Below are 23,578 nucleotides of genomic sequence, written 5' to 3' on the forward strand. Positions count from 1 at the left end.
ATTTTGCCTAAAATTCTTGTCGGCTTTTAGCAGTATTCTGCAGGTGAGGATAAGATTGGTATCAGAGCATCACATTTTTTGCCTTATTTGCAATGCATTTATAAATTTCAAAATCTCCATGCTGGACAGTCACCCAAATTTAAAGGTTTTCTATATATTTACATAAGCACGCACACATCTCAGTTCATTGAAACCATACATTTTATTTGTATATAAGCTTCAATGAATTTTTAAGAAAATAAAATCATAAATCCATGAAATTCTAAAGATTTATTGTAAAATAACTGGTTTCTGCCACCTTACTGACTTGTCGATTTTTTAACTCTCTGATTATATTACTTCCGTGTGACAAATACTTTGTGTACTATTTTAGGTCTCTTTTCCATAGCGACCCTCTTAGAAACCTTTTCAGGTAGTGTTAGCAGATATTTCAACTGTGAACTCAACTTAATGAGATCTAATGAACAAATAAAAGTCACCACTGCAATTATAACGAATAGCCCACATGCTCCTATGGCAATATGAGATCGTTTGTCGTAGTAAACACTTTTCTTTGATCGTTTATATCTAGAAAGCGATGTCACATCGATAGCCAGATTAACTAAATCGTAGCTATAGTTGGTACTTCCAATGCCTGTGGTGTTTACCGTTAGGAAAACTTGATACACATCTACAATTGAAATGAATTTTGTTTAAGTGTTCGCTTACAAAATACATTTAGGAGATAAAATGCTACTGATTTCAAATATTGAAATTGTTAAAGAATGTTCATACAAATATGAAGTGAAGAATAGTTGAAAAACAAAAACGCGCCAAAAAAAAACAATTGGTATTTAGGTATGGAAAACTGATTAAACTTTTAAGACTGTTAAGTATAAATTATTTAAAATAAGATAGGAATACTGTCAAAAGATTTCATGCGCTGAAACATTTCCTTTGTTGAAATATTAAAAAAACAATTGTTCATGAACAAATACGAAAATGGGTGTATTACTGAGATTAAAGATATTCTAGTCTATACCGTCAAAAGGTAAACATAATTGTACCTTTCTATTGTTAATGGATGACTTAAGAAATGTAAAATCAAATAAAAAATCTGCATTGATTCTAGATTAATGGACACAATATAAATGAAAATTACACAAATGAAATTTTTAATATGATATTCAATATTTTATTTTTAGTCCAGAGTTTTCAATTTATTAACTAGTTAATGGCAGGGCGCATTGCATCTATACCAATTTTTACTAAAATCAATCTTTCCTTTGCGCCGCAAGGTTATATTTCCTTTAAAAAATTATATACTACTTTTTTTCGCGCCATTTCATATGTAACCAAGGAAAAATAAAATTATTACATAGTAAGACTATATAAATCTTCGATGATCCATGCAAGGGTAAAGTTTAAATATAATTTCATGTTTGTGTTGAGTGTTGATGGTCTTATTGTCGTTGTTTCTGCCATTAATTGGTCTGTCACATTTCAAAAGAGGGACGAAAGATACCATAACTCATAAATCGAAAATAAACTGGCAACGCCATGAATTAATTTAAAAAAGACAAACAGACAAACAATAGTGCACATGACAAAACATAGAAAACTAAAGAATAAGCAACACGAACCCCACCAAAAATTATGGGTGATCTCTTAGATGCTCCGGAAGGGTAAGCAGATCCTGCTCAACATGTGGCACCCGTCGTGTTGCTCAAAAATAAAACTTGCGCCTTTTCCCTGTTGGTAAATCCTTCTCATTTACACTGATTTGGGTGAATTCAAAACACTTTATTATGAAGTCCACCACTTAATTAATCTTAAATCTAAATGTGTTTGATGTTCACATATTTCTAAATATACTTATATACAGTGTAAATGGCGTATGCTTTACAGGTTGCATAGTTTATTAGAACTATCTATAATAATATGATTCAAATGTATTACTTCTCTTTCCTGTTTTTTTTTCATATTTTTATAACTAGCCAATAACAAAACTAAAATCGATGTATTTTTTTCAGAATTAAAATTGCATTTAAAATGTATTTTACGTGTAGTACCTTGACATACTGGTTCTGTCCCGACCCAGGTACCAGATAATCCACACATGCGTACAATGTTTCCTGACATGACAGCTGCACCCACATTGCACACTGCTACAGCTTCTGCACCATACACCTTACCAGTGGTTATAATTACACCTTTAGTTATGTTATTGGGTGCTGGACATTCTATATCTATAAAACAACTGATATTTATAATATGATTTCAAATAACCAAGGGAAATATTGTTTAAACTACGACGTTTACTGTTTATAAATATCTCAACACAATAAATTAATTAATTCATTTTCTTCCCTGAAATCGAAGTAAGGTATAATAATGCAACTGTATGTGCATGTGGTGTTAATTTCAAAAGTGTTTTAAAAAAAAGGTACCAGGATTATAATTAAGTACGCCAGACGCGTGTTTCGTCTAAATAAGACTCATCAATGACGCTCAGATCAAAATAGTTATAACGCCAAACAAGTACAAAGTTGAATAGCATTGAGGACGAAAAATTCCAATAACGTTGTGCCAAATACGACTAAGGTAATCTATTCCTGGGATAAGAAAATCCTTACTTTTTCGAAAATTCAAAGTTTTGTAACAGGAAATTTATAAAAATGACTATATAATTGATATTCATGTCAACACCGAAGTGCTGACTTCTGGACTGGTGATACCCCAAACATTTGCTTAAAGGCTCAATAAAGGCAACAGTAGTATACAGCTGTTCCAAACTCATAAAGCTGTAGAGAGAAAACAAATCAGGGTTACAAACTAAAACCGAGGGAAACACATCAACTATAAGAGGGAAACTTCCTTTATTTACAAGTAATGCGAAACTGATAAAACGAAATTTCCCTTCTAAAACTTCAAAATAAGCATCATTTTAATATCGTGTCACTGATATTTCCATATGAATAAATGTCTAACCGAAAAAATGTTATAAAGAAGTCTTTTACAACAAAATTAGTTAAAATTCATCTTACTTAAGAAAGTATTTTTTTATAATGCCTTTGCTCATAAAATGATGATGTATTCAGATTATATCAACTCACTCATTCATCACAACGTAACTAACATAATATTTTGGTGGGGTTCGTGTTGCTCAGTCTTTAATTTTCTATGTTGTGTTTTGTGTACTATTGTTTATCTGTTGATAGTTTTTTTTCGACTGAAGATTTGAATATCCCTTTGGTATTTTTCGCTTTTTTTAACAGAATTTTTAATGGCATGAAACCTATCACCGTTATGCAATCTCAAAGGCCACAAAATAATGCTTTTGTAATCGCTCCTTCTCAATTTTTTAACACAGTATATAGCGGTTGGATGCTTCAACTATTGTTTAAAGATTTTTATACCTTCTGTGACAACTGTATAACTTTAGTTCCCTCGACCTCATATTATGCGTCTTAATTGCTTATAAATTTATAAAATTATTTTGTAGAAAGACATTTAAAGAAATCTTCACAAAGTAGTAAATTACATTTCTAATAATATCTGCGTAATCTTCTGGCATTGTCGAATGAGTAGGTAGTTGTTTATTCATTGGTTAAGAAATAATCGTAGAATACACACCTTTGCAATGTGGTTGATCACCTGTCCATGTACCGTTAGCCTGGCACTCTCTTATAAGGTCACCACTCCCCAACATGTAGCCTACAACACACTGGTAAATAACTACGTCCCTATATTCATATATTATAACATCTATAGGCTGGACATAGGTGCTATGTACTGGATGTGAACATTGAACAGCTGCAAAGAAAAATCAATCAATAAATATTCACATCAAAAGTAATTTTTCTTGGTTTTTTTTTACATATTCTTGTGTTCGCTTCTTTTTTTTTTGGGGGGGGGGGGGGTAAAACACATCCTCGTATTTGTTTTAATTATTTAAAATACATGCATCTGATCCAAAGTCAATTGTCTTATTTCAAAATAATTTAATTTAGGATATAACTCGTCTTTTGTTTGGCTGACAGTGTTTTTATTCTTATTTTGTCATGTGGCCGTGTAATTTTTCCTAGTTTTTGAAAGAAAAAAGGTATTAATTTCAAATTGTATTTCCCGTCAAAAATCAAGTGCTTTATATCTCAAAAGTAAGGACACGGACCTTTCATTTCCTTCTGCTTTTTTGTCCTTTTATTTGTACACTATCAATTTATAATTACATAAGGTGTATGTTTCATTATAATACGTTATTCTGATGGCTAAATGCACATCATGTGTTGTTCCTTAAGCAATTGCATTACACAATAAAACTTATCATTCATGATAACACGAGGTCCCACAATAAAGTGCACAGGTGAATTTAATACAAAATTGATAAAATTCGTGTTTTCATGATCCTAGCTTAAAAAATGTAATTATAAGTATTCAATGCTTCTTTTTGTAACTTCATAGGGTTGTAAAAGCGTTGACCGTGCGCACATTTTTAGAATGAAGCGCTTCCACGCTTCATACAAAATTTTCTTCGGTCAACAATTTTACGCCCCAATGAAGTTACAAAAAGAAGCATTCAATTCTTAAATAGCAGTCTTTTAAAAAGTTTGTTATTTTGAAACATAGTAGCGACCATTCTTGAAAAATAAAGCTGCATAATATTTATTTGTTTTCCTATTTCGTTTACTTTGCCGTAATACTTACGTTGACAGTCTAGAGCAGAATCAGACCAGGTTTTATCATCCATACATTTAGCAGTTTTAACGAATGATTTCGGATTGATATTGCTCACAAATCCTTCCTCGCAAGTGTATGTAGCAACAGAGTTATAAAATGTAGATGTATATGTCAGCGTAGAGTTGGACCCATTTACTGGAATGTCACAATATTTCACTGCAAAGAAAATTGATTCATTGGAGAAAAGAGATATAATGAACGTACAGTGTAATTTTATAAAAAAAATTGAAAATAATCAAACATTTATATAAATGGAACAGTGTTCTATTGTAGACTATGTTTAAATTATTGTAAAGGGTTATTACAGCAATATGATTCATAGGGTCAAGATTGGAATTGTAAAGCATTTTTCTAGCCTAAGGGCTCCATAATTATTACGATTTTACTTTAACAGTATACCTGCACAAGACACAGGAGTACCAGTCCAAACACCATTCATCTGGCAAAACCTACTGGCACTTCCTGTCATATTCTCGTGTCCTGTTGCGCATGTGTAATTAGCCCAGATACCAACAACGTTACCACCAAGTGATGTTATCCTTTCTACACCACCGTTGTTAGTCGGTTGACCACATGAGACTGAAATTTAAACAATTTTAGTTTATTTACATTGATATGCAAAGCTATTGAAAAGATGATCAATTTATTAAAAATAACGACAAAGAAATATAGGTCCTTGTGCAACTCCAAGTTTTCTCTTATAAATGGCAAACCATGATTAAAAACAATAGTAACAAAAGAAAGTTAGTAAAAAGTAAAATCACAAAAATACTGAACTCCGAGTAGGCTCATTTCTGTCGAGGTCATGTAAATGATTATTTCGGTTAGCATTATGCATGATCAGTTAGAACCAGTCTTATATTTATTATATAGATTCGAACTGCAGATTGATATAAATATCGTATGCCGTCGGTGTTGGTTTTTTTTTCTTTTAATTAGATTTTTATTAAAAGACGTAATCCCCTAATCATTCTAAATCTATATTTTTAGTAGAAAAAAATCATTAGACAGATCAAAACGAAATGTTAAATATGTTCCTTGTGTTTTTAATTATTCTTACTCACCATTGCAGAATGGTGCGATTCCACTCCAGTTACCGTTAGCCTCACACTCTCTTTTCCCATCGCCATTCATAATGCCGTAGCCAGGATCACAACCATAAATGACTTCACCCTCAAACTTCAGAGAGGATATTGTCTTAATATAGCTTTTGGAACCTGGTTCTACGTCAGGGGTTGAACAGGAAATTCCTGTTACAAAACAATTATTATAATTTCTGAAGTATGAAAAACGACGAGCCTTTATTGATTATTTAGAATTTCACCAATATTGCATATTCTCTATGTCCAGTGATTTTCAAAACATATAGGATGATTACAATCTCGAAAATAAAATAAAAAAAACATCTCCATTTTCATCACCAAAATAAAAATGTCTTTATATACTCTGCATTAATTTCAAGATTATGCAGAGAAAAAAATGGTTTTCTACATATTTGTAGAAAATCAAGAAATTGTGAAACTACTGTATACGCGTAGGTATAGAGCGTTATCTTTTTTCTCTTAAGAATAGTAAAACAAAATGGACCTCGAAGACCAAAACTATTTACTGACATATCCAAAGAAAAATTTGTGAACTCCACTTTTCCATTTACCCGAAGCAGTAAAACGTGTTAATGCTATGGTAAACAAACTATCCTCAAATGCTTACAAATCATTGAGGTTTCTTTATCGACGCAATTAGTTTTGAAAAAAAAAAGATTAATACTTTTAAAACCACCTGAAACTGAGATAAGTGACGTTAAACTTACGGTCACACTCCAATGGTTCTTCACTCCATGTTTTGTTAAGTGTGCATGTTCTTACAGTACTACCATTGACAGGTTCGTATCCATCAATACAAGAAAACTGTACAGTAGAGTTGAAAACAAAAGTCAAAGCAGCTGAACTAGGTCGAACTAATGTTGCGTTAAAATCATTTGGTGCATCACATACTATGGCTGTGGAAAAAAAGTTGTGTCTAGTTATTATTTTTGCAAGGTACAAATCAAAATACAGTATCAACTTTGACAATTTGAGAAAAAGACGTCGATGTAAAATGATAATGATCAAATACAACTATAAGTTGTGCTTCGAAAAGTCAAATTAAATGCGAAGACAAATTCGTTTGAAAAATAATTGTCAAATTCAGAAGGAAACGAATTATAGCATGAATAATTTATTTTTATCTTCATTTTAGTTTCACAAAAATAACCTGTATCTTATTGTACATATAAAACACGTGGTTCCCTGATTTAAAGGTGACAAAACACGACCATTTATTATTTCACAGTTTCACAACAAAACTAACCAAGTAAAATGAAATTATTTGACGATGATACGATAGGGATACGTTAAAACTGATAAAATTGTGCATAGAAGACTCAGTGTTATGTGTTATGCATGCATTGGTTCAAGAATTTAATTTATATTATTGTTCGCCAGTCATTCGTTTCATATGACCTTTATTTATGATTCAGATTTTCTATCAACCCTATGTAAATGAATCCAATTACAAGATCCATTTCAAAACGGTCGTCTTGTTTTCCACTTAAAACATGAATAACCAACTATAAAACGTATTGTTTATCTTTTTTTTAATTTAGATGAATTTAAATGATAAAATGCATGCAGCGAAGTCAAGGTAAATGATTTCATCGTTAACTAACATTAGAAACACCAGAATACGTACGACTATCACAAAACTGGCCTTCAAAACCGCTGCTACCACAATCACACTTGGGTCCAACTCTTGTTGCTGAGCAACCCTTGCCTTCACATACATCCTCTAAAAAGCAGTTATAATTTTATTTTTTGTAGAAGGAAACTACAGATCTCCAAAAAGTATATTTACTAATTATAGTGCGCTTTCCTTTAAATATTAGCTGTGCTAACGAAGTACTCGTTATGGTCAGTTAGTAGAGCATTGAATGGATGAATGGATGAAGTTTTATTTCAAAAGCATAGACATGCTATAGAAAAATCAACAACATATATTACATAATATAAAACATGTATAGATAGCAGAGAACATTAGTATAATATATATATACGAAACTATATTAGATTGAATATTCCATGCAGCTCTTACGTTGTCTCGCTCTGTCAGGTGTCAAGAAAGTTGTTTCCAGCGCTGAATTGTAACACAGAGCTCCTGCGTTCGACTCCGGAGAGGACAAGGTGATATTCTGATAAGAATCATACTTCCGCTTAAAGATAACGTCCAAATAAAAATACCACAGGGGTTATAGAGTGTTTCTAATAGGTGTTTGTGTTGAGAGGGTCATAATGGTGTCTAGATTCTTTGGGTCGGAAAAAGAAAAAATCACAAAAAAACTGAACTCCGAGAAAAATTCTTAACAGAAAGTTCCTAATCAAATGGCAAAATCAAAAGCTCAAACACACCAAACGAATGGACGACAAATTTCATATTCTTGACTTGGTATGGGCATTTTCTTATGTAGAAAATGATGGATTAAACCTGGTTTTAACAATATGTGAACGAAAAAAAACATACATATCAGTTTAAATGAAGTCTGGAGCTGGCATGTCAGTTAACTGCTAGTAGTCTGTTGTTATTTATGTATTATTGTCATTTTGTTTATTTTCTTTGGTTACATCTTCTGACATCAGACTCGGACTTCTCTTGAACTGAATTTTAATGTGCGTATTGTTATGCATTTACTTTTTCTACATTGGCTAGAGGTATAGGGGGAGGGTTGAGATCTCATAAACATTTTTGCGCCTGTCCCAAGTCAGGAGCCTCTTGCCTTTGTTCGTCTTGAATTATTTTTAATTTAAGTTTCTTGTGTACAATTTGGAGTTTAGTATGGCGTTCATTATCACTGAACAAGTATATATTTGTTTAGGGGCCAGCTGAAGGACGCCTCCGGGTGCGGAAATATCTCGCTACATTGAAGACCTGTTGGTGACCTTCTGCTGTTGTCTTTTATATGGTCGGGTTGTTGTCTCTTTGACACATTCCCCATTTCCATTCTCAATTTTATAATAGGTAAAAATGTCAAAAATAGTGGGTACAGGCGTCTGGGAAAATAGAGTGTGAATGGATTGTTTGTTCTGAGTAGTAGATAGTTATAGTATTAATCAGTCATAAGCGACTAAGCTAAGAAAGTACTTATTTAGAGTAAATATAAATAAAAAGGAAGATGTGGTATGATTGCCAATTAAACAACTCTGCACGAGAGACCAAATGACACAGAAATAGACAAATATAGGTAACCGTCTTCAACAATGAGCAAAGCCCATACCGCATAGTCAGCTATAAAAAGCGCCTAAATGATAAATGTTAAACAATTCAAACGAGAAAAATTAAAGACCTAATTTATGTACAAAAAAACGAACGAAAAAAATATATAACACATATAGTATGAAGAAAAAAAGAGGGCCTCACCATTTAAATTCGGCCTTTTAAGACAATTAGCATCTTCCTTCACTAATAAATTTGGGGAAAACAATATTATTTTAGTAATACAAATGTTAATGTTGAAACACGTTTGTTACGTCTATAAAGGTTGCTGGATTGTGACTTTTTATGATGTCTCTTAATTTCGGTTTTTGATTCCTTGATAATGTACTCATTGTTTTATCTTTTTCATTCATACATTTCGAACACGAAAATTCCATCTTACGAGGGTCTTTAATAGAAAAATCATGTCTGGCATCTTTGATGTGTTTTTATGGTTCTTGTTAAAAGATGTTGGGTATTGCTTATCTCCAAGAAGAACACAACCTTCTGTGAAATGTTGTGTACCATCACTTCATATTTGCTGCATCAATGTAAAATGCTGGGCATTATCAATGATCTTTTCCTAATAACTTATAACCCAGGGGTTACCTCAATTATATGACAAAAATCCAATATTATTGTTTATGATCCCTTCTGTAGGTCTGTGTATCAAGAAATGTTCATGCTGTAAAAACTTAAATAGCAAAAATATCAAACATGAGACGAGTTATTTTGTTTATATACCAAAGTGAGTGGTAACGAATAGGTAACGAATAGGGAGATAGGGAATAGGTAACAAATAGGTAACGAATAGGGAATAGGGCATAGGTAACGAATAGGGAATAGGGAATAGGTAACGAATAGGGAATAGGGAATAAGTAACCAACTTGACGTCCATCCAAAGTGAAACGTAACGTTCCTTGTTTCATTTATTGTCTTTTAAAAGCTGAAACAAAAATGGAGAGTAAATGGCGAATCAAGCCAGAACTTTTACAGAAAATCCACATATTTTTTAAAACACAGATAACTCGCATGTTTGTCCATGTATCAGTGCTTTTTATTTACATAAAGTCCTTAAAACCTTTACAACCCTAAACAAATACCAGTGCTGAGACACTAAGTTGAGCCTGCACTAAAAGATGTGTTTGCATAGGTCGGTGTTTGTGTTTGCATTATCTAATATTATTGTTTAACAACTTGCTTCAGGAAAATCAGCCCTAGCACTGTATGCAACGAATCAGTATCAAGTATCCAAATGGTATCCAAATGTAAAATATAAGAGAACAAGGTGAAAGGCTGTGGAGTTTAATAAATTACCATATTGTTAGAACAAAAAAAGGCTAAATAATACTCAAATCAACTTGAGAGTATATAGATTTAAACTCCATGCACAGGTGTTGCTGGAATATTGCTACATATGGTCCGAGAACACAATTATTTCGTAGTGCATTTCTTTTAGAACATAAATGAAAATAGAAAAAATCCCACCTGCGCTTTCTCAAAGAAACTTTTACAGTGATTTGTACTACTTTTGGGGACACATTATATAAAAATTATAGAAAACTTCATCGGCTCTAACTCAAAATATGGCCAATTTTATGTTTAGGGCGGCTTGAAATCTTTTGACAGCTTCCGAAGTGCTAATTTTAAACCTTTTTTAGCTGGACCAAATCACTACTTTCCTTTAAAATTCTGGACCCAAATTTTTTTACAGTGTAATTTCACCCCCCTACTTGCAATTTGAGGCATTAAACATGGAGAACTAAATTTTGAAGGGGTATAAAAATTAATGGCAAGTAACTAGAAAAACAAAACTTGTGGTCTCGGACCTAATATAGGCACGGGACGTTTCAAACTCATTATAGAAGCTTCTCATTATTAACGAGGATACATTGAAATGGAAAATTAAATTGCAACAAAAGACTAGAGATGTGATCTTTTCCTTTGGGCCCAGTTGTCAACTACTGTGCTTCTGTGCTGACATGAAGTATCAGTTGTAATTCAACTATTTACAAAACTTCGAATGTGTGGAAATATTATGTATGTTCTACCCTAAGAAAAGATTAAAGTAGTTATAGTAGACAAAACCTCTCATAATTTTTATTCCGCAATGCCCATCAACTTTGTACTTTATTTGGACTTTTAAACCTTTTTGATTCGCGAGTCAATGACGGGGAAACGCAGGTCAGTCGTACACAACTTTACATTCCTGGTATCTATAAGCAGTGTAAACAATATATATGAGATATGCAATTTAAAGTTTCTTTAATTCATTCACCTGCTAAGACTACAAAAAGCATAGAAATTAAAACGAAAACATAATGAGGTTGAAATAACCGATATTTAAGGGGATGAATATGAATACACATGCATCGTGTTTGAAAAATTCCAGGTTGAATTTAAAATAACAATATTATCCAGAAATTTTTTCAGATGCATCATTTTTTTTCATAATTTCATACATCTCTCGAATAACGTTCGTCAAACATTCACAACAATTTATTCGGTCAGAAACAATTAATTTTAGTTTCGAAAGTAACTTAATGGGCTCAAATATCTTTACTGCAAACCATAGCTTTACCTAAATGTCATATTTTAAACGTAAATCTAACAAAAAAAGATGATTTTGCTAGATATGAAACTTTTGGTGTTGTTTTATATTTGACTATCTGTCTTCACGAAAAATATGTCAGCAACTGGTATGTCAGTAACTGCTAGTATATAAAGGTCTTTGTCAATTTCTGTATCATTGTCATTTTGCTTAGTTTTATTTTCTGATACCTGGAGCCGGACTTCTTTTAAACTGAATTTTACTGTGCGTATTCTACATTGGATAGAGAAATAGGGGGTCGAGATCTCATAAAACATGTATTAACTCCGCCGCATGTATGCGCCTGAACCAACTTTTTGTCTTAGATATATGATAATAAACTGACCTTCAAAGTTGGAATTTATTCCAAGTGCATATATCTTAGCCTGTGTGCTGCATTCACTGTGAGCCCCATTTCCCCACGATCCGCCTACGGCAAACAAACATCCTTTTCCATCATCAGGAGGTCGCCACAAATAGATTGTGTCAGATGAAAAGCCAAACATTAATCCTCCATAAAAAGAGGAATCATTAAAACCATTTATCATTCCTGGTACAAAAAAGGAATACCCGTAATTCCCGTTCTCGACTTCTTCTTCCGTTTTCATCTATAAAAACAATGACCATGCACATTTATGTCACTGTTTGTAATTAATTGAAACATACTGCAAGTTGAAATCGTTATCTTTAAAGACAAAACTTTCAAAATACCATCGTGTTGCCATCTCTTATTTACTCACATTTCCATGAATGATGACCTCGGAGTATTTACTCACATTTCCATGAATGATGACATCGGAGTATTTACTCACATTTCCATGAATGATGACCTCGGAGGAGATGAGATATGGTAGTTTACTATATTTAATAAATAAACTCATAAGATAAAGAGATGTATTGCTATATTATTTTACTTGTTATTATCATCATCACTTTGTTTCCGACAACTTTATCCGTCGTCGTAATCTTTTCTTCAAAATACCTCCTCTCAGAAACTGATAAATGATACTTATGGTATTAAGTATAAAGTATGTGTTGTATTGTTTTCCGGCACACAACGTGTGTTGTCGCCATGGCTTTAAAAAGAACATGGACGAGAAATGAAGATTGCAATAATATTGCCTTATGTCTTGAAAACAACAATTGATAGAACAAAGGCATTAAGGCCTGGTTTTGGCCCAAGAAAAAATTAAATGTTTGATAACTAGTTCAAATTGGCACATAATTTTTCAAAAATGCATAGGATCAAGAAATATAAATGAAAAACATCAAGGTTTTTATCGGATGACGTCACACTTACATCATTATATGTACTGTTTTCACAAAAACGATGAAAAATACATTTATTGCCATGGTAACTTATTCAATGTCGAGTTAGTTTTGTTTTTCTGAATACCTTGTACCTTAGTAAAATTTTCAGTAATTTAAAAATATGCATGATAACTTTTGAATTTGCAGTAATTTTTGGGCCAAATAAGGGCCTTTTTGCCACCACTCCTTTGACATGAGCAAAAAATAATAATAACGTCTTGTTTTGCTTTATATCCCTCAAAATACAATATTTACGTTACAGACAATTTTCTTTAAGAATCTTACATGTGTTAGGTATGACAGTAAAGTAAGAGTAAAGGGAAATAGGAGTGAATAAAAATGTTTCAGTATTTTAAAGTCACGTATGACTAAATAAAGATAACATGTTCAGTAGTATACCGCTGTTCGAAAGTAATAAATCGATTGAGAAAAAAAACAAATCCGGGTTACAAACTAAAAGTAAGGGAAACACATCAAATATAAGACGAAGACAACGAAACAACAGAAACACTAAAGTGCAACAAAAAACCCAAACAACAATGCAACACATGTAGAAACGAACTAATTCATTTTTTTAAAATAAATAAGGCCGTTAGTTTTCTCGTTTGAATTTTTTGTTACCTTGTCTTTTCGGGGCCTTTTATAGCTGACTATGCGATATGGGCTTTGCTCATTGTTGAAGGCCGTATGGTGACCTATAGTTGTTAATTTCTGTGTCACTTTGGTCTCTGGTGAAGAGTTGTCTCATTGGCAATCATACCACATCGTCTTTTTTTATATAAAAAAAAACAACTGTTATTTTCCTGCAAATTGTCAATCGACTTTCTTGTGAATTTGTTAACCTACAATTACAAGGTTTGTCTATAGAAATTGTCGATTCGGTTCTTAAAGGAGAAAATGTCCTACAATGATGATTTTACTCTGAGTTCTCCTATATTCAAAATGATAATAGAAAGACAAATAAAGCTGTAAGAAATATCAATAAAATAAGGCAAGACATAATCTATATAATTGATAGAGGATTGCTGCTCATATGCACAAGGAAGCTATATAACCAAGAGATCCAAACGGTGAAGTTGAAGTCATCCCGTGGTAAATTTTACGGACGCCATCACGAGTTGGTTGATTGTTGTGGAATAACCGTTTCACAGATAATATCGGATATGTTCCTTATGTCGTAACTACAATCCCCTTCCCTTTTCACGAATGTGACCTACCGAATTAGACTTTTTACCGGATTTGTAATAACATAAGCACTACGGGTGCCACATGTGGAGCAGGATCTTCTTACCCTTCCGGAGCACGAGATCACCCCCCAGTTTTTGGTGGGGTTCGTGTTTCTTTGTCTTAAGTTTTCTATGTTGTGTCTCCTGTACTTTTATTTGTCTGTTTGTCTTTTTGTTTTTTAGCAATGGCGTTGTCAGTTTATTTTCAATCTATGTGCTTGACTGGTATCTTTCGCCCCTCTCTTATACAAATAAGAAAAATTAAATAATGGTAAATCAACTCTTCATAGCACTATATTTCCTTTAACAAACACATTCCCATTGTTTAACCTTTAATTTTGAAACCTTTAATCAAAATAGGGAAATATCAAATATCGAAAATGGCAAAATTCATCAGCAAAAGAAAAATTAAATTAAAAAAAGAACTGAATCTGATAAATTCATTTATGTAGGGAGGCAAAGAGACAGGTTTTTACATGTTTGCTGCATTTACAAATGCAAAGGGTTGCTTTTCATACCGCTTTGAATAATATATTCCAGCTTTGACATATGTTTAGTATCATTATAAATTATCACTTCTTATCTCGAACTATGTGAACCACAAAATTATTCATTTTGTAAAAAAAGATTTCCGTTCTCCATTTCTCTACAAAATTATTTTCATTTACCTGTGTACATTATTTTATTTTACATCGTTATATCGAATATATGATTGACTTTCTGTGTCTCATAGATCACATTTATTAATTCAGTGTATATTCACTTGTTTGTTTTCATATGTTTTTTGATTGAGTTAAGCCATTTCAAGTGATATTTTATAGCTAGCCGGAATAATAGTACCTGGACTATTTGTCCGGCCAATGCAATGCGCATGTCACTTTATGTGTATGTGTGTTTGCGTGTATTAGTGTCTACTTAATCATTAGGAGGAGAATATTATATATAAGGACATTTAAAAAGCATGTTTTAGCAATCTTAAATTAGTCCCCAATCTTGTTACTTGTAGTTGAAATTGTTAGATCAGGACGTAAAAAAATAGTCCAAGTCTTGCATGATTTGTGACCATTTTATACTCATATGGCAAGCTAAATGTAAATTTTAATTACAAAGTCATTAAATATATCGTCGCTGGGCTTCCAAAATGTCGTATATGACTTTTTGGACTAAAACAACTTTTTGACACAAATGGTATTGGCGGGATGAAATCTTTGATATTCCAAAATAGCATACAGTTAACAAATCAAAATATTTGGAATAAGACATATTACCAAATTACCAATGTCAGTAAATAATAAAATTTGCTTCAAAAATGTTGTATGTAAACTTGAAAACTGTTGTATAATGGCTTTGGGAATCAAATAATTATACATTTCTTTATTTCTGAAAAATAAATTAGGTTTTTGGGTCAAGACATGTCAAAGCTTTTATTTTACCGCCATTTACAAACATGTTCAAGTTCACATACATTTCGACCAAATTTTGAAAGCCTGTATGTGAGATATTTTTTCTTGAAAAACTAGTAATATAAAACATTTTGGAAGCCCAGCGACAAATATAGAATTATTCAAAACTTCAAAAAATGTTGATTTAGGAAAATATTATACTCATATAAAGCCTACCTTCACCAGAATATCTTTACTTTAAGGCACAAGCTCATGCAATAAATTTCATAATCTGATATATACGGTTGAATGATCATTTTCTTTAAAATATGGTATATTAAAGAAGGACATTTGAAAAGCATTTTTTACGGCATTAAACTGTTATAGTTTTTGGTGGGTTCGTGTTGTTTATTCTTTAGTTTTTTATGTTGTGTCATGTGTACTATTGTTTTTCTGTTTGTGTTTTTAATTTTTAGCCATGGCGTTGTCAGTTTGTTTTAGATTTATGAGTTTGACTGTCCCTTTGGTATCTTTCGTCCCTCTTTTATAGCCCCAACCCTAATAGTTGAAATTGTGTCATTTAAACATAAAAAAATAAACACTCAAAGTTAATTTATACAAAGTGCCATACTGTTTATAATAAATCGTGATTCTAATGTCATGATACTAAGTGAGCTATCTTAAAATTCCATAGTCTTGCCACATTTTATTTACAAACTATATCTCATATCCCCTCTTTTGTAAGCCCTTGTATGCGACCTCTTACAAAAAGCGTGTCATTTGGCCCCTTCACTTGCTCTGGCTACTTGCAAGATTCATTTTCAGAATATAATTAAATTTCATTTTAACGTAAAGCATGCTTTTGTAAAGTCTTTTATCCACTACTCTTGCTTTGATAATCTTTTCCGTCATTTATTCAGCTAAAACTAGTCGAATTTTGAAACAAAATTTAGTTCTCCGCTCAATGACCATTAATGTCATTTTAGTTTGTAATTTTAATTAGTATTTTAGTCCCTTTTATAAAATAATATCTTCGTTTTAAGTTCAAATTATTGTATTCGTGACCCAAATTATAGTAACTCTGTGATCGGATTACACGCGGCCTCCTGGTGCTGCTAAAGATACTAGTACACGCGCTTCCGTCCGCACATCATGTGACATTGGCATTTCAATGACCAGACAAATAGACCTAGCTCTATTTGTCCGCTTAGTCCGACAAATAGCCACTGTTTTACAGTATGTATTTCTATGTTGTGATGTTACACTATTGTTTCAGATAAAGGTGAAGGTTTGTACCTATTGAAACGTTTAAACCCACTACATTTGTTTGCACTTGTCCTAGGTCAGGAACCAGATGGTTAGTGTTTATCGTGTGTTGATTTGGTTCATAATTGTTTCTCGTTTTTTATAGATAAGAACGTTGGTTTTACCATTTGATGTTTTACACTAGTCATTTTTGGGGCCCTTTATAGCTTGATGTTCGGTGTGCGCCACGGCTCCCTGTTGATGACGTACTTTGACCTTTAATGGTTTACTTTTACAACTTGGATGAAGAGTTGTCTTATTGGCCCTCATACCACTTCTTATATCTATTGAATGTTGTTTTCCTTACATCAAGGGACACATTATTCACTAAAAGTAAGAAGATGTGGTATCGTTGCAAATGAGTCAACTCTCCTCCAGAGACAATTAATATAAAGAAATATATCGACAGCTCTTTCACGTAGATACTTGTGGACAGAACAATTTCAATTACCCCCCCCCCCCTTTTTTTTAAATTTCTATTATTTTTTGTGTTTCTATTAATTTCAACTAGTTTCGCTATTTTACTGTATTGTATAAACATACTAGAAAAAAAAATTGCATGCATGTGCATTTTCTATCAATTTGTCGCTTTAGACAGTACAGTGACCCATAGTTGTCAATCTATGTGACATTGGTGTCGTGTGAAGAGTTGTCGCATTGTCAATCGATTTATGACTTTTAAACAGCGGTATACTACTGTTGCCTTTATCAATATCATAAAATTATTATTTGATCTTATTTGGCAAAGAATATTTTGCATACCTTTACATCAATTTCAATTTTATTACATTTATGTTTAGTTTCAGGATTTCCCTCTGATCTCTCTCTCTCATTCTCGTGTAGCATACTTTTTGAAATCCAGATTTTCATATTTTTATCATAGAATAATAATATAGTATTTTCTAATGTACAGTAGATACTTTAACGCATTTGAATAAAACTATGTATTCAAATTTAATTCTCGATATTCAAAGCTCAACAGTGAATAGTCAACACAAAAATAACAAACACAATCTTGGTTAAATCCATAAAGCCTCGGTCACACCTTACCGGATAGCTCGAACAGACGCCTAACGGATAACTGTTTTTCAATCCGTTCGTGTCCGTAAGACGTCCGTTCTTATTCGTTAGACGTCCGTCCATATTCGTTGCATGTCCGTTAAGCGTACGTTTTAGTCGTCGACGGACGTTCTGTCCGGTGGAAAATTTTGAGCATCTTCAAAACTTTGAACGGACGTCCAACGGATAAAATGTCCGTTGAACGCCCGTTAGGCGTCCGTTTTGTACGGTACTCGTCCGTTTCGTTTCCGTTTTGTATCCGTTACGTGTCCGTTAATACATCCGTTGGAGGCCTGGAAAATAAATTCACCAACAGACTTCTACCGGACGTTTAACGGATAAAACGGATGTTGAACGGATGAGAAACTGACTTCTACCGGACGTATAACGGATAAAACGGATGATGAACGGATCTGAAACGGATAAATGCCAATTGAAAATTTCGCGTCAGAAATGCCAATTATTGGTATGTCAGATTTCTTAAGGTTCATGAATTCTTATTATTCATAATCGATCTTAGAGTATATGCACGTCAACACAATCAAGCAGTTCTTATTCAGTCCAAACACTGCCCTTTGGCGGAATTTTAAAGAACAAACCAAAACCAGTTACACAGAAACATTTTGAATATTTATGCGATTTACATGTATTATTATTGTCGCCTTTGATTTTTCCGTATATAATGTTCATCCGTTTTATCCGGTACGCTTCCGTTTTATGCGGTACTCGTGAGTTGGATGTACGCTCGACATCCGTTCTGTCCGGTACGTGTTCGTATCTCGTACGTTGCATATCCGGTGTGTGTCCGTAAGGTAGCACTCCACAGTTAGAAAATAAAATTAAAAATGAGCCACAAAATGTTTTATCATCTCCTATTCCTGGATTTCTAATACATTAATCTAACTGTTTGTGTTGTACATGTGCATATGTATGTAATCAGTATATTCCATAGATTTGATTTTCAAAAGTTAAAAGAGTGAAAATTAATTCCTTTTATGTGTATCCATGGCAACATTCTGCATTTATTTACCATAAAATATTGCAAAAAGGGGGGTTGACATGTCACATATCCCCCCAAAATTTTGATCAAACTAGAATTTCAATGCCTTTGAGTGATACCTTTTTAGAAACTGTTTTCATAAATCTTCCTAATGATCAAAAAAAAAATGGGTGTCTTTCGCCTCATTTTTTCGTAAAATCCAATCACAAAGTTCGTGCGATAAAAAGTTGGAAAAAAACATTGCAATAATTGCCGGACCAATGTATGGTAGGGACATGCAAATACGGACTGTCATACAGAAAACAGCCTATATTACATACATTACATAATCTTGATGTTCATATAAACCCAATACAAAGGCTATTTTAATACTCAGCTATCCAAAAATGAATTTTATTGCACACTAGCTCTTATATTTGAAAAATCCACAGGGGCCAAAATGCGAAACTACACACCTAACTGTGGAGTGCTACCTTAAGGTGAAATTTTTCCCCTCCTGCCTCAATTTTTATTATATTTTCTGTGTTCTACTGGCTGTTACGATGAAAATGGTACCTTAGTTTTTAAAATTGGTTCAGTAATAAAGATTTTATGAAGGTTAGCAGTTGATGTTGAAACGCGACAAAAAGTGATTTAAAAATAAATGCTGGATCATAGTGAAAAACTTCAATTCTGTCTCATTTTTGGGGTAAATTTCTAAAACTTTTCCCATTATCTTATTTAAAATCATAAAATTACCTTCAAAGAGGACAAATTGTACAATTTTTAGGTATTTGAAAGCACTTATAGGTCAATTTTGCTGTAAATAGCATACCTAACCTTGGTTTAGAAGCTCTCAAGCAGGGTATAAATTTCTAGCAGTACTGGCATCATTAAATTTAATTAATGCCAAATTATAATATAAAATCCTGCTAAAAATGTTTATTTGACTTATTCGCATTCAAAAATATAAAGCGATACATTCTGAGGATATCATATAAAGCGCATTCTTTGGTTACAATGGTGAAGCTAATTGAGTACAAATTTAAGACCGCAACATGTCTAAGTGTCAAAATGTGTATATTTGGTTGCTAAGGACAGTAAACAATAAAATAAACATAAATTGCATTCCTAGCAGATTTTTTACCTTCAGAACTAAATCAAGAACATAAAAGACTAAAGATTTGTGGTAAATTTTATCTTAAAAAGTGCATTTCTGTGCTTTCTGATGTGCCATAAGGTAGCACTCCACAGTTAGAAAATAAAATTAAAAATGAGCCACAAAATGTTTTATCATCTCCTATTCCTGGATTTCTAATACATTAATCTAACTGTTTGTGTTGTACATGTGCATATGTATGTAATCAGTATATTCCATAGATTTGATTTTCAAAAGTTAAAAGAGTGAAAATTAATTCCTTTTATGTGTATCCATGGCAACATTCTGCATTTATTTACCATAAAATATTGCAAAAAGGGGGGTTGACATGTCACATATCCCCCCAAAATTTTGATCAAACTAGAATTTCAATGCCTTTGAGTGATACCTTTTTAGAAACTGTTTTCATAAATCTTCCTAATGATCAAAAAAAAAATGGGTGTCTTTCGCCTCATTTTTTCGTAAAATCCAATCACAAAGTTCGTGCGATAAAAAGTTGGAAAAAAACATTGCAATAATTGCCGGACCAATGTATGGTAGGGACATGCAAATACGGACTGTCATACAGAAAACAGCCTATATTACATACATTACATAATCTTGATGTTCATATAAACCCAATACAAAGGCTATTTTAATACTCAGCTATCCAAAAATGAATTTTATTGCACACTAGCTCTTATATTTGAAAAATCCACAGGGGCCAAAATGCGAAACTACACACCTAACTGTGGAGTGCTACCTTATGCATCCGTTACACGTCCGTTTTATTTGGTCAGTACATCAACGGACTCCCAATGGATAACAATTTTGTCAACGGACAACTTTTATTTTCATCCGTTAGACGTCCGATCGTGCTATCCGCTAAGGTGTGACCGAGGCTTAACATTTGATGATATTCAAGTTTATGATCAACTAAAACTTGTAACTTTATAAGTTTGTAAGATGCATGGATGGATATCTATACTATTAAACGAGAAGACCTCATTTTGTGTGTCGCTTCTCTTCTTTCCACAATAAATTAATCATCATGCCTTTGTGTCCTATATGTACAGTGTATAGTCGCATTTGTCATCCATTTATATGATTATTCAGATTAAGTTATTTTGGGAGAAAAACGAGAAAAAAGGCATCCGGATATTGTTTCCGTCATTGGGCGAAATTTTAAGTCATATTAGACTTCCGGTTTGCATTTTTCTGTATTCTTTGAACATAATATACTACGAATAAAGTGTATTTTCTATCTGTTACCATTTTCAAGTTTACTATCCACGGCGGTCACATAGTTTATTAAATAGAGAGAGTCTGTATAATATATCAATGACCGCCGTGGATCGATTAGTAAACTGAGAATTGAAAGTAAAAAGCAAATACTTTATTTATAGTAATGAATGTTCATAATTTACAGATAACCGCTAAAATTATTTATGTGTTATTAAAATTAATAAAAAAAAGTTTAAAAAAATGGAATTTTTGAAAAATAAAGACCTATGACTTTTGATACCTTTTCTGTATTTCTCCATTCTTTAAATCTTTTACAAAAATTCATTGATATAAAAAAAGAAGAAGATGTGGTATAATTGCCAACGAGACAACTCTCCACAAGAGACCAACATGACACAGAAATTAACAACAATAGGTCACTGTACGGCCTTCAACAATGAGCAAAGCCTATACCGCATAGTCAGCTATAAAAGGCCCCGAAATGCAATGTAAAACAATTCAAACGAGAAAAAATAACTGCCTTATATTTATGTACAAAAAATGAACGAAAAACAAATATGTAACACATAAACAAACGACAACCACAGAATTACAGGCTCCTGACTTGAATGTTCATAATATACTGATTGTATGTTCATATTGAAATTAATAGAAAACAAATAAATGGGAATTTTGGAAATAAAGGAGGGATAAAAAAAAATCCTATCCCTTATTACCTATGAATTTTTATACTTTTACTGAAATTCTCCAGTCATTAAATCTGTTACAAATTCTTCCTACAACACTTTGCATAATTTCAACAACGCTCTGAATGCCCGCGATTTCGCGGGTGTGTTCTAGTAACTAGTTGAACTATGCATCAAGGAATATGTCGACGGAAAAGAAGAACGGTTGATTCCCACGGAAATGCCAAGTGCTGTTAAAAACCAAATCCACTAAAAGTAGACATGAATTAAGTTCAAGGAACACTAATGCTATGTCGCAGATTTTTTTCTAAATTTGGCATACAACCTTGTCTCGTTCAACTACAAGTGAAAATCGAAAAGAAAAAAATAATGCATTTATATCTCTTATTATCTAAAATATTGCAGATTAAGTTATTTTAATATGGGTGAATATTTGTATAGAAAGCACATAAAATCGGCGAAAACCATTCTAAAATTTGTCTTAAAATCGTAAAATCTCTAATTCTACTCCAATGATTTTTCTTAAAAAACTATATGTTGTAGGGATATAAATTTCTATAAATAAACTTGTTGGTGGTGAAAATGTCAAAAATCAACGTTTTACGGTGATTTGTAAATGAGATTATTTCGACGTTTTCTTGGATTTTTTTTTCACAAAGAACATCACTTTGAATGATGTATACCGTAAAAACGAAGTCGGTAACATATGTTATATTGCATCGTTATAAGGGAAATTTTTGAATGAAAAATGTTTGGAGAAAATATATGAAATTTGATAATTCTAAGACAAATTTAAGAAGATCTTTCGTCGATTTTATGTGCTTTCTATACAAATGTTCACCCATTTTGTAAGAATTTAATCAGTAATATTTCAAATGATAAATGAGATAAATGCATTATTTTTTCGATTTGCAGTTGAAATACATCGAGCCAGAGTTGCATACCAAATGTTTCTGTAATCTGTGACATTGCTGATTTACTGTTCCTTGACATTAAGCATCATGCCAGTTTCAAGGGACTTTTTTATATATATATTTGTGACATATTGATTAAATCACATTTGTCACATTATCCGTTTCTTATAGAGCAAGAAATCTACCGTAGTCATTTCAAGAAATAAAACCGATTATCAGTGTCTTTCAGTTACTTGAGGAATGTTCGCTTAAAGGATAAAGAAGTCAATTGTTTTAAACCATACCACCTATCTATAGTGTATAATACACGTTCTTTGTGTTATCTACCTTTTTTCATCGATTTAATTCATTGATAGACACAAATTGGAGAGGCAGTTGCCCCATTGCCTCAAAGGAATCTATACCTCGGAATGTTATTCATCGATAGACCATGAAATAATATGATTTTATCCATCTAATTTGTCAATAAACCCTCAACTTTCCGGTATTACTTTCTGTTAAATAATTGATTGTACCATCACTTCTTTGAGCACTCAATGGTAGAACCTTGTATAAACCTCAAGTTCACTTCTCGGTATTATTTACTGTTAAATAGTTGATTATACCATCACTTCTTGGAGCACTCAATGGTAGTGCCTTGTATAAACCTCAATTCCGCTACCTCGGTATTACTTACTGTTAAATAATTGATTATACCATCACTCCCCGGAACACTCAATGGTAGAATCTTGTATAAACCT

At 32.5% G+C, this 23,578-nt stretch overlaps 1 protein-coding gene across 1 annotated transcript in view; it reads right to left on the bottom strand.

Annotated features, from left to right (window-relative positions):
* Nucleotides 1–223: 223 nt before the first annotated feature.
* Nucleotides 224–23,578, bottom strand: part of LOC139521128 (CUB and sushi domain-containing protein 3-like) — a 30,994-nt gene continuing 7,639 nt past the window's right edge. Inside the window, exons 6-14 of the mRNA XM_071314432.1 lie at nucleotides 11,940–12,201; nucleotides 7,450–7,545; nucleotides 6,530–6,718; nucleotides 5,784–5,969; nucleotides 5,119–5,298; nucleotides 4,687–4,875; nucleotides 3,616–3,795; nucleotides 2,052–2,228; nucleotides 224–670 (exon numbers count right to left, since the gene is read on the bottom strand). Coding sequence (XP_071170533.1) covers nucleotides 336–670; nucleotides 2,052–2,228; nucleotides 3,616–3,795; nucleotides 4,687–4,875; nucleotides 5,119–5,298; nucleotides 5,784–5,969; nucleotides 6,530–6,718; nucleotides 7,450–7,545; nucleotides 11,940–12,201 — 1,794 coding nt within the window. The 3' untranslated portion in view covers nucleotides 224–335. The remainder of the gene's footprint in view (nucleotides 671–2,051; nucleotides 2,229–3,615; nucleotides 3,796–4,686; nucleotides 4,876–5,118; nucleotides 5,299–5,783; nucleotides 5,970–6,529; nucleotides 6,719–7,449; nucleotides 7,546–11,939; nucleotides 12,202–23,578) is intronic.

The sequence above is a fragment of the Mytilus edulis genome, chromosome 4 (genome assembly GCF_963676685.1).
Source record: "Mytilus edulis chromosome 4, xbMytEdul2.2, whole genome shotgun sequence".
In the NCBI taxonomy this organism is placed as follows: domain Eukaryota; kingdom Metazoa; phylum Mollusca; class Bivalvia; order Mytilida; family Mytilidae; genus Mytilus; species Mytilus edulis.